Source organism: Trichosurus vulpecula, chromosome 4 (assembly GCF_011100635.1).
Source record: "Trichosurus vulpecula isolate mTriVul1 chromosome 4, mTriVul1.pri, whole genome shotgun sequence".
Taxonomy (NCBI): Eukaryota; Metazoa; Chordata; class Mammalia; order Diprotodontia; family Phalangeridae; genus Trichosurus; species Trichosurus vulpecula.
This window is the reverse complement of record NC_050576.1, coordinates 440582791-440594813: the sequence shown is the minus strand read 5'-3', so window position 1 is coordinate 440594813 and position 12023 is coordinate 440582791. Positions and strand designations below refer to the sequence as shown.

General features: G+C 57.1%; 1 protein-coding gene across 1 annotated transcript in view; it reads left to right on the top strand.

Moving 5' to 3' along the window:
* The window catches only part of ATP2A3 (ATPase sarcoplasmic/endoplasmic reticulum Ca2+ transporting 3), a 96878-nt gene that overhangs the window by 84312 nt on the left and 543 nt on the right, over positions 1-12023 (top strand). Inside the window, exons 17-21 of the mRNA XM_036754319.1 lie at positions 1144-1229; positions 1744-1877; positions 3383-3500; positions 7360-7477; positions 8941-9016. Coding sequence (XP_036610214.1) covers positions 1144-1229; positions 1744-1877; positions 3383-3500; positions 7360-7477; positions 8941-9016 — 532 coding nt within the window. The remainder of the gene's footprint in view (positions 1-1143; positions 1230-1743; positions 1878-3382; positions 3501-7359; positions 7478-8940; positions 9017-12023) is intronic.

Below are 12023 nucleotides of genomic sequence, written 5' to 3'. Positions count from 1 at the left end.
GCAGAGGGAGACTGACCGTGTGGATGCACAAACCACACACCACTTTGGCCTTAAGATGTGGAAGGGGCCTTAAGACCATCCTGAAAGAGAATCACCTTCCCTACTGTTCTGGCCCAGAGCCCCCGGTCTTATGAGCTATCTGGAGTCCCACAGCTAGTAATGGCATGTGCAGGCCTGAATCTAGGTCTTCAGGGCATGGTCTAGCACTGATGAGAAGGAGAGTCAGGAGGGGGCAGAGAGGCAGCTCTACTGGGAGGCGATGGCAATCATCTGAGCCAGGAAAAATGATCCTTGGGGTCTCCACTGTAGATACCCCCTGGGGCCAGGGAGCCCCCATTGGAGATTCCACTGGGGCCAGGGAGCCTCGTATTGGAAATACACCTGAGGCCAGGGAACCTCACATTGGAAACAGCTCCTCCCCCAGGAGTTTGAGAGCCCCCAGTGGGGACATCTGCTGGGACCAGGTGTCCCCTATTTGAGACACCCCCTGGAATCAGGTAGCCCGCATTGAAGATACCCTTTGGAGACAGGGACTTCGCAGGCTCTTACAGGACTGCCCCTCTTGGGGAGGTGACTACAGGGGAAGGCTTCAGCCCTCAATGATTCTGGCCCAGCCAGCAAGAGAAAAGGCTATTCAGTGACTGGCCCATCTGGCCTCCCTGCCTCTAGCTTTTCTAGGCCTGCCTCTTCCAGGTGCCCCCAGCCCTGGGCATCTGGCCATTTATCTAGACAGCCCCCAGGGTGAGGTGTGAGCATGAGTTAGCTGAGGAAAGGATCCCTGGGGCAGTAGGGCTGGAGCCTAAGGTGTGGGAGAAATTGGAGGCCCAGCAGCCAGGCTTTGCTGAACACCTCCTATGTGCGTTTGCTGGATGCTGACCCAGGAGGAGACCACTGGGACAGTATATTGGCAGCTTCCAGCTCCTGTCCCAGAATCCCAGGGCCTCCCCCAGAGTGGGAAATGCTGCTGCAGACATTCTGCAAAGGCCGGGGAGGGGTAGGCATTCTCTACCCCACCCCAGCCTCCACCTTCGCTGAGCTCCCGATCCTGGGAAGCCTCCAGACAAATGGCTCAGGAGCCCCCTGCCCTGGCATTGTGTGGGGGCTGCCTCCCTAAGCCTCCTCCTCTGCTTTCCTCTCTGACAGTGTATGTGGGCCTGGCCACTGTGGGGGCAGCCATGTGGTGGTTTCTGTATGATGCAGAAGGACCTCAAGTCACCTTCCACCAACTGGTGAGTGAGCAAGGGGCAGAAGGGGCAACTTGGTCCAGTTCCCAGGGAAGAGCAGTGGGAAAGGCTCGGGGTAGAGCTGAGGAAGGACTTCCTGACTGCTCCTAGTAGAGGGAAGTAGGGGCCAGCCCCAGGACCCCAGGGCCTCCTGGCCAGCCTCAGCCCTACCACCCCCACCAGCAAGCAGGCAGTCCTGTCTCCCTGCCTGGGGCATGGCTGAGTAGGGAGGCCCTGCCCCAGGAGGGAGAGCCATAGAGAGGAGGGCAGGGGAGGGGAAGGAAGAAGGACATGTGAGCAGGAATGCTGGGGGATGGGATGGTAAGACCCCCCCCCCAACCGCCATCCTTCCCCCTGGGATGGAGCCCTCCCCCAGGCAGTTGCCTTTGACTAGCAAAGGGACGAATCTGGAGGCCACTTCTCTCCCCATTCAGCCACAGAAGGTCCCCTCCAGGGACCTCTGACCAAGGCCCCTTCTCTTCCTCCCTCTCTTCCCCCCAAACTACAAATGTCCCTCCAGAGGAACTTCATGAGGTGCACGGAGGGCAACCCGCTCTTTGATGGTGTTGACTGTGAGGTCTTTGAGTCTCGCTACCCAACCACAATGGCCCTTTCTGTGCTGGTGACCATCGAGATGTGCAATGCACTCAACAGGTGTGAGGCAGGACTAGGCCTGGAATAAGACAGTATGGTGGCCTGGGGCCCTGGGGAAGTGGGAGGGCAGGAGGAGGCCTGAGAGGCTGGGGGTGGGGGTGAGGGGAGGTCTGAGGTCCTGGGGAGGTGAGAGGCAGCAGGAGGTATGAGTAGGGGATGGGGGGCTGCAGACAAAGCCCCCAGAAATTCTCTCTCCTCAAGTAGCAGCCTGGGACAGTTGGGTTTTAAACCTGACTCAGCCTGATTCCATGTGTGACCTTGGGCCTCAGTTTAACTTCATTGGGCCTCAGGTTCTCCAGCTGTAAAATGGGGTGATTATCCCTAGCTGGCCTTTTCAGGGTGTGTAAGAAGTCCATGAGATAGATGGGAGGGGGCACTTTGGACTTGCCCGAGGGCTTCCTCAGTGCCTGGGAGAAGTGACTTTTAAGCCCTGTGCCCCGTCTCTGTGCGGGCCACTGCAGCAGAGGGAAGAGAAGCCTGCCCAGGAGCTCAACTAGCCTTGCCAAGTCCTGGCCCCTCTCAGGACCCCAGTGTCTTCAAAGGCAAAAGGAGGCAGTTGTTGGAGCTGGCCAGGAGGGCCACCAGGCCGCCTCTGAAGTGCAGGGATTGAATGGGTCTCTGTGGCCTGACAGAGCCAGGTGCCCTGTCCCCACCATGGGAAGGGGAACCAAACGCCCAAGTGTCTTAGGACAGACTCTAGAGATGGGCCAGGAAAGGGAGCTGGAGGCCCTTGCCAGAGGTCCCACCACTAGCCAGCAAGGGCTAAGACTCCAGCGAGCCTTTGACTCCCAGTGCAGGGCTGGCTTCCTGGGCACTGCTGCATCTTCCCCAACTCTGGCTCCCCACCCCCAGCTCCCACATTCATCTTTCTTTTATCCAGGCTCATTTGATCCTTTCAGTACCCCTGCCCCCAGCTCAGCCAGTCAGAGGCTCTGGGTTCAAGTCTTCCCTCTGAGGCCTATGCCTTGGGTGATCTTAGGCCATCTCTTAACCCACCCTGGGCCTCCTGTCCTAATACAGAAAATGAGGCTTCTCCCTCTTCCCCTTTGGGGGATCCCAGGTCTGGGCTCTCTGGGTGCTGCAGGGGAGTCAGTCAGGACCTGCCTTCAAGGCTCCTCAGACACTAGCGGCCCATATGACCAAGGGGAGAGATAGGGCTTAACAGCGCCAGGCTGGACTTTCTCACCTATAAAAGTGTGTGTGAAACGATACTAAGCCAGATTTAATAGGAGGGTGTCAGTTATTCCAGCCAAGATGAGGGAGGTGTGGCCACCCAGAAGCTCTTCTACAAAAGCCTGGGGGTTTTCCTGGAGCACAAGCTCAACAGGAGACCCTGTGTGCATGTGTGTGGGGGGCTGCCAAGCAAGAGTGCCATGGGATCTGAGGCTGAGATGCTCTGGTGCCTGTGCTGGGCTGCCCCATGTCTGTCCTGCTGCTCCTGGGCATGGCCTGGGCTGACCTCGGCGTACCTCCAGCCCAGGGTTTGTTTTCTTTTCACTTTTCAGCGTATCTGAAAACCAGTCTCTGTTGCGGATGCCCCCCTGGCTGAACCTCTGGTTGTTGGGTGCCATCATGATGTCCATGGCCCTGCACTTCCTGGTCCTTTACGTGAAGCCGATGCCTGTGAGTGGTCTCTCCAGCCAGCACCTCCCTCCGGGGACTGTAGGGACAAGCAGGAGGTCACTCCTCACGGGAGTCAGCGGGCTGTGTTGGCCAGGTGTCCGCTCCCCTCTGGGCTCCTGCTGGGCACCGTAAGCTCAGCTGGCCCCAAGCTAGGGCAAGCCGGCTTCTTGCTATGGGAGAGACAGAAGAAAGAGAAGTTACTTTCGTAGGGGGCGAGGGTGGGAAACAGAGCTAGCAGGAAAGGCCAAGCTGTCGTCCAGCACAGGGAGGAGTGAATGGGAGCACCAGCCGGACCAGAGGACCCGAGGACGTCAGACCTGAGAGATCCTGAGTCCAAACCCTCCATTTTATGGACGAGTAACTGAGACCTAGTGTGGTGGGGGTGGGGAGGTGGGGGGATGGGACTTAGAGAAAGCTGGGGGTGGGGCTTGAAGGATGTTGAGGACCTGGGCAGGCAAAGGTATGGAGGAGGCCATTCCAAGGCAACGGCGAGGCCCAAGGGGTGGAGACCAGCCTAACTGGAGGAAAGTGTGTGTGTCCAGAAGGAGTCCAGGAGGTCAGAGAGGTCAGGCGAGGTGAGGCTCCGGAAGGCCTTGAATGCCGGACTAAGACAGAGCCCTTGGCAACCAGAAATGTAGAATCTGATTTCTCCGGCTCTTAAGCGACTCCCAGGTTGGGTGGGGCAGCCTCAGGCACCATATTAGCAAGGTGTCATCAGCGCTGGCACTGCTGTCCATCACCATCGCAGACTCAGGGTGGGCTGAGGCCCCGGACCGAAAACATGGATGGGAACCATGTAACCACGGCCTCTTCTGGCTCTGAGTGCCGCCAAAGCGGTCACCACTGCCCATAACTACCTCTGCCCCCTCCCCCCCCCAAGGAAGGAGAGAGACCAGACCGGTGGGGCAGTGACCTTGGTGTTGTCTCTTGCCGTAGCCAGGTGGGCCACACTCAGGTCTCGATGTTGCTGGCCATGGTGCTGAAAGAACTCCAAGTTCTGATTGACCCCTCCCTCCCACCCTGAAATCCAACTGTGGACCCGGGTTAGAAGGTCCGCCCTCAGACCTGCAGAAATCCAAACCATGTTCAGGAATCAGTCCAACAGCCCATCCTCCCGGGCCAGGGAGCTTTCCTGTGGCTATTTCTCAGGGAGTAGCCGCTGCTGAATCCAGCCATGACTTTGGGACTGGGCAGCACAGGGTCAGGGTTAGGGTTAGCCTGGAAGCTAGAGGTCAGCCCTGGAACTGGCCAGTCCATCAGGAACTGTCCCAAGACGACCAAACAGTCCCTACTTACAAGGACTCAAAATCCCTATTCTTATTCTAACCTCAAACTCTAGCACGGTGTCTGGCACTTTGTTGTTGTTCACTTGAGTCTGACTCTGTGACCCCAAGGACCATCGCATGCCAATGCTGACTGTGGGCTTTTCTTGGCAAAGATTCTGGAGTGCTTGGCCTTTCCTTCTCCAGAGGATTAAGGCAGAGTGAAGTGCCTTGCCCGGGGTCACACAGCTAGTAAGGTCTGAGGCCGGATTTCGACTCCAGGGCCAGTGCTCTATCCACTGAGCCATCTAGCTGCCACTGTCTGGAGCTTAGTAGGTGCTTAGTAAATGCTTGTTGACTGACTAGTGGGGAGGACAGCATGTGCAGAATAAAGAATGACCCCCAAAATGACAAGGTGGTTGTGGGGGCACACTCCCCATCGGAGGGATTAGGCAAAGCTTTGCCTGGAAGATGGTATTTGAACGGATGTCTGGGGTAAGTTTCTGTGAGGTGGAGGTTAGGAGGGCCTTCCTTCCAGGCATCATGGAGAAGAGGCAGTGCAAAGGCCCCGTGATGGGAGATTGAGAGTCATGTTTGAGGAGTGGACCGCAGGCTGTAAGAGGGAGCGATGTCCAGCAGGCTGTGGAGCAGGGCTTTCCAGGCTGACCAGTGGCATCTCTGTTGGATTTCCAGTAGGGAGCCAATGGAGTTGGTTGGCTAGGGGAGTGAATGGTGAAACCTGATCACTTGGGCACCAGTGGTCAGGGTAGAAGTGATGAGGGCCTGTGTGAGTGGAGGGCAAGGCCTCATGGAGGAGAAACACCAAGATCTGGTAGCTGATTGGCTCTGAGCAGTTAGTAAGAGTGAGGAGTGGAGGGGGACAGCCAAGTGTCCAGTCTGGGGGGCTGGAGGGCTGCCTTCAGTGGGAAGAAGGGAGTTAGGAGGAGAGGAGAGCTTGGGGAGAGAGGTCTCCAGGTTGGTTTGGGGCATGGTGAGTTTGAGATATCAATGGGACCCAGTCTGCAATGGAGGCAGTTGGTGAGGTGGGATGGAAGCTCAGAGGAGAGGTGGAGGTGGCTGACTCAGCTGGTCTGTCTGTAATCAGACCATTCTCTGTTAGGCAGAAATTGCTACTGGGGCTTCTTATCCTGAAGCACCTGGAGCTGGCATTCCGGGCTCCCAGCCTCTCCAACTAGATAGAAGCTGGCCCTTTCAGGTCTATCCCACCCCATAGGAAGCAAGCCCTTTCAGACACATGACACCAGACAATTAACATCAGAGCCCCACAGTCAATGGCTCCTTCCCTACTGCTTCTCAGAAGGCACAGGGAAAGAGACTCGTGCTATGACCAGTCATGGGGATAGGGAACTCTGAGGTGAGGGAACTCTCTGCCAGTGCAGGTGCGCCCTCCCTGGGGTTGGAAAGTAAAAAGCTGCCCAGGATCACGCAGCCAGTGGATGGCAGAGAAGGGACTTGAGGCCAAGTCTTGGCTGAGGCTGGCAGCACTTTGTCCAGATGCATGATCCAAAAATTCATTTTAATTGGCTTTGGGATCCTTGACAATTTGCTCTCCTAATAGATTTTCCTCATCAGTTTTTTCCAAGTAGGCAGGAGTCATAGAATTTCGGAGCTGGCAGGGGAGCACCTGAGGCCATCATTGGGGGCTACCCCAATCTGGGCACCACACTTTGGGGTCCATCCCCTGACCAGCCATGTGCCAGGCGCTGTGCTGGGCCCTGGGCATACAAATGACAAGTGGGCATCGAGTGTCTGCCTGCAGATCTCTAGTGCCTCCCAAGGAGGCCCCTTCCATGCTAGGTGTCCATGGGACACCTAGCCTCAACATCCCTCTTTGCACCCTTTGCCCTTTGGGGCCAGGCAGAAACAGGCTGGTGCCTCTTCTTGTAGGAGCCCTTCAAATAGCTAAAGCAGCATCACCTCCCTGCTAACTTTCCCACTTTCTTTGACTGATGCTCTCCAATGTTTCCATGGATTGAGCGTGGGTGACCCCCAAAGCACGCTGACAGGTTGGGGAGGCCATGATGGGATGAGTGGTCCAGCCGATCCACAAAGTGGTGGCCAAATATAAATTCATTTCGCCAAGCCTCTCCTGAGTCTCCAACCCCTCTGCCCCCCAGCATGGTGCTCAGTGGTACTGGGGGACCTCAGTCTATGGGGGCCACATGCTCCACACCCAAGAGAAAAGGAAGAGCCAGGTGAGGGGGAGGAGGAAATAGTCCCTTGAGAGCCACGGAAGCCTATGGGCACTCAGAGGGTAGAGAGAGCCCCAGCAGTGGTGGGGGTGGAAGAGGTAGAGCCCCCTCCCAATGGGCCCTGGAAGGAGCTAGGATCTGGAGCTGAGTAGAGCAGTGTGTGAGCAAGGACCTCCTGTGGGAGGTAGCATTGTGAAGGAAGGCCCAGGGCTGGGAAGAGTGAGGTGGGTTCTGGTGACAGCGCTGATGTCCAGGGAAGCAGAGACCAGGCTGGGGGAGGGACCTTGAATATCAGGCAGAGTCTGAGCCTGACCTCTCCTCAGTGTGTGTCCAGAGGGCAGTTGGCCTCCTACCTGCAGTGACCGCCCCATTTCTTCTCCTCAGCTCATCTTTCAGGTGACCCCCCTGAGTGGGCAGCAGTGGGCGGTCGTGCTGAAGATCTCCCTGCCTGTTATCCTGCTGGATGAAGGTCTCAAATACCTCTCCCGAAACCACCTGGATGGTGAGTGCTGCAGGGGCTGCTGAGGCAGCGCCAGTCACTGCTGGGAGGCTGGTCACGTGCTGCCTGGTTCCATGCTTGCTATACTCATGCTGAGTCTGTGCCCCTGCCTGCCTCCGGCCCTGGCCGATGCAGCTGACAGGACAATTGTTCTCACACCTGGGTGTCTTTGGGGAGCCTGGGGATCCAGGATTGCCTTGGGGAATGCCCCTAAATCTCCAGACGTTGGTGCCCACCACCATGTGCCACAGGAATGGCCTGCCCAAGCCTGCTCTGGGCTAAACACCTCCATTGGCTGCTTATTTGGCCAATAACCTCAGGAGAAGTGGGTGAAGGACCCCTTGGGCCCAGCTATTCCCACCTTATGGGACACCCCAGACCTTGTGGGGGCTGAGCTGGTCTCTCCCTCCCTCCACTGAACTGCAGACCCCCCCAAAGTGGATAGAGCACATCTGGAGAGAGCACAGAGGCAGAGCGAAAAGGGTGCTTAGACATTATGGAGCCCACATTCTTGACTTAACAGATGGGAGTCTGAAGCCCGGAGGTTGGAAAGGGCTTGCCTGGCTTCACACAGGGGAGGGGGGCTAAGGAGAAGCAGTCTTCAGCCCCAGGAGCCCTGACTCCTGGGACCATATCTGGCTGCCCAGGCAAGGCTTGGACAGGTGGCTCGGTGGGGTCTCTCCCATGGGTCTCTGCCTCTCTGAGGGACCCAGGGTGACTCCAGGCCAGCCAGAGGTGCTGAGTGCTGGGGGTTGGGGGTGAGGGACTGGGAAACTCGGGCTCTGGCATTACTTCTCTTTCACTGTGGGGGTGAAGATTAAAGCCACTCCCACCCTCCAATTCAGCAGGAAGGAGGCCTGGTCTCAGGCTGGAGATGGAGGGGCAGGGTGTACATCGCAGAGCTAGGGACAGCTCCCTGGGCCCCTCGGTACCCCAGCCCAGCCCTCCCTGCAGCCCTTCCAGGACTGACCTTGGGGGCTCGGGGGCAGCACAGGAGGGGCTGCAGGCCTGGGTGCTGGGTTTGGACACAGATTTCAGAAGTCCGGATCCCCCGGTGGGGTGGCTTCTGGCCCTGCCTTTTACAGTGGGCCAGGGTGGGGGGGAAGATCGAGGAAGATGGGCATCTCTTGAGGAGAGGGGGCTGGATGCCCTGGTGGCCTGTCTGCCCCCGTCATGGGCCCAGCAGGGTCTCTTCCTTTCCTGGACTTGGAGTGAGTGTGTTTGGGGAAGCTCGGCCAGTGAAACTGCACCCCCCCCCGCCCCCCGCTGGGACTGATCTGGGGGCCTGGACACCTGGCCTGGGGCAGGGTCCCCGGACCTGATGAATCACAGCAGCCTGCTCACTGCTCTTACCTGCCCTGCCACACCTTCCCCCTACCCTGTCCCGTCCCTGCCTGCGCTTGTGCTCTGGGGACCCCTCATCCTCTGGCTCATCTCTGAGTGCCCCCTCCCCCATTTCTCACCAGGAATCCTCAGGACAGCCTCCCAGGCATGGAGCGGCCAGCCTCCCCAGGACCTCTCCCGGACTCCTGATCAAACCCGGTTGGTCTCTGCTATAGTTTTTCCCTTTTGTACCCCAGGTTTGGCCCCCATGCCCAGAGGCCTTAGGGCCAGCCCCAGGAAGTGGGGAGCCTTCTCTGGGGGCAGCAGTGGCCGATCTCAAGGCCTGTGGTGCCCTCCACTCCCCATGTCCCAGTCCCAGGGAATGTGTAGGTGGCATGCAGGGCAGGAATGTCCCTGAGGTCAGAGGGGCCCTTGGGGCCTGCTATACATAGAGCTGGGGCATCATTCCAGACCATGAAAAAACGTCCCCTCCCACAGTCCCTGCTGGCATGTTTCCTGTCCAAGCTAAAAAAAATATCGACTTAAAAACAACAAAAAAAACCCTTGCCTGACTTTCTGCTCTGGCCTCCTTGGAGCAGCCATGTCTGGGGCTGCTCGGCAACTCCCCTGACTGATTCATCCGAGGCTTAGAAGAGCCAGGGCCCATGCCAGAACGGCAACCCCTGGGCAGGGCCTCACCCAGCCCCTGGGGCTGAGGGTTGTGAATGGGCCTACCTTTGGTGTGTGTACACGTATGTGTGGGTGCATTGTGCATGTGTGTGCGTGTACTGTGTGTGTGCGTGTGAGCAAGCCCAGGCCACCACGGGGTATGGGGATGGGAGAGTACTTGGTGATAGCAGCCTCTGGGATAAGGGACATGCCTCATGATGGACTTGGGTCCAAGGGCATGGGAGCTCAGCTGCCTTACTGGTTAGAGTCCAGGACAGACTTTGGGGGTAGGGAGTGGGAGGACAGATTGAGCTGGTGAATTTGGCCCACGTGAGCACCAGGCCACAGCAGGAGAAGGGCAGGGGCGAGGGGTCTGCCTCAGGGAGCTGCCTCCTTCTGCAGTGAATGGCCTCCTCATGAACCAGCTCAGCCATTCCTAGTTTCTGGACACATTTGGGGCCACATCTGGCTGTACCAGACTGCGGCCTCTCTTGGGAATAACTCACGGATTAATGAGAAGCCTCTGAGGCCAGGAATCAGGGAGTGAGAGACAAGATACCAGCCTGTTCCCAAGACAGCCATGAGGCCTTGTAGGGAAGTTTCCCTGGAGGCTGGCAACTGGGCCCAACTCTCTCCAATGATTTATAGGAGGAAGAAAGCAAACAGAGAAGGAGCCAACACCCCCCAGGCTCCACTGAGGCGTCTGGAGTCCTCTAGGACCCCTCTTGTTGCTCCTGGGGGAGGCCTGGGCTCTGTAGAGAGGGGATACAGCTTGACTGAGACAGAAGTGGGGAGAGGGCCATGTCTCATTAGGTTGGGGTGGTTAGATGTGGGGGTACATTCATTTAGGTTGGGGTGGTTAGATGGGGGGGCATAGTCCGTTAGGTTGGGGTGGTTAGATGGGGAGTGCATTCATTTAGGTTGGGGTGGTTAGATGGAGGGCACATTCTGTTAGGTTGGGGTGCTTAGATGGGGGGCACATTCTGTTAGGTTGGGGTGGTTAGATGGGGGGCATAGTCCATTAGGTTGGGGTGGTTAGATGGGGGGCACATTCTGTTAGGTTGGGGTGTTTAAATGGGAGGTTTATTTAGGTTGGGGTGGTTAGATGGGGGGCACATTCCATTAGGTTGGGATGGTTAAGTGGGGGCACATTTGTTTAGGTTGGGGTGGTTAGATGGGGAGCCTTAGCCTTCAGGAGTTAGTGAGAGTTCTTAAGGAGAGAAGGGGAAGGTAAGGACAAGCACATGGCCCCTGTTATCTGGAAGCTGAGGGGGAATGAGAGAGGAGAGGAGGCAGGTTCACTGCCCACATGCAATCATGAATGCCTCCAGTCCCACCTAGGAAACAGTACAGCAAGTGTGGAGAGTCTGCAGTCCCCAGCAAGGGGCCCAGGGATGCCGCCCAGAGGTCCTGCCATCTGTCTTTGAAACATGGTGGACACTGGGGAAGTCCAGGCAAATGACCAGTCTGAAAGGGCCCTGACCACTGGCTGGCCATGGAGGGCTCCAGGGGCAGAGATGGCAGTCAGAATCCCTGAAGCACCCAATGGGCTGGAGAAAAGGGCATGTCCTAGAGGAGGAGAATGAAGGGGGGAGAAATGGGACGTCCGCTGCCCAGGCACAGGGTGGGGGACAACAGAAATAGATAGTATGAGGGATGAGGAGCTGGGGGCTTCAGACCACCCAGGTTGCTGTGTTCAGTTCTGGGCAGTGCACTTTGGGAACCATGTGGTCAAATGGGGAAAATCTGGAAAACCAGGGCCTTGTTATCTTACCCATCAGAGCCTGGGGCTGTTCAGCCAGGAGAGAAGACTTGGGGAGGGGGGTATGAGAACTGTCATCAGCTAAGACATTGAGAGCAATCAGGCTTGCTCTCAGCCCTGAGGGAAGAACCAAGAGAAATGTGGCTGCACAGAGAGCTCTTGGACCAACTCAGATTTGGGAAGTTGCAGAAAGGGAGATTTAGGCTGAATGTGAGGGGAATGTTCCTAAAACCTCAGGCATTTCCCAAGTGGGATGGGTTGCCTTGGGAGGGAGGGAGTTCCTCTATCTCTGGATATCTTCAGTAAGAGGATGAATGACCACTTAGGGTCAGGTGATTCTTGGTCAGAGAGCAGTGGAACTAGACTAGGGATTGGTCATTACCCTTTGGTGGGAGCTGGAGGTGTCTTGCACCCAACCTCAGGCAACAGGAGCTCTGGGCAAGGCTTAGGGGGAAACCCTTCCCAGCGCTGGGTTTGTAAATGCATGAAATAACATGCAGAGGATTGTAGAGGAAACCTGAAATCTTAAAGGAGAGGGGGCAACATTTTTAGGTGGTCACTGAGGTCCCTTCCAAAGTGAGGTGTGTGCGTGTATGTGTGTGTGTGTGCGTGAGTGTGCGAGGGAGTGTGAGAGAGAGAGACAGATGAAGAGACAAAGACAGAGAGACAGAGACAGAGACAGAGAGGGACAGAGAGAGACAGAGAGAGAAAGAGAGAGAGGGAGAAAGCGGGGGTGGGGGGGGGTGGGAAGAGAGAGAGAGAGAGAGAGAGAGAGAGAGAGAGAGAGAGAGAGAT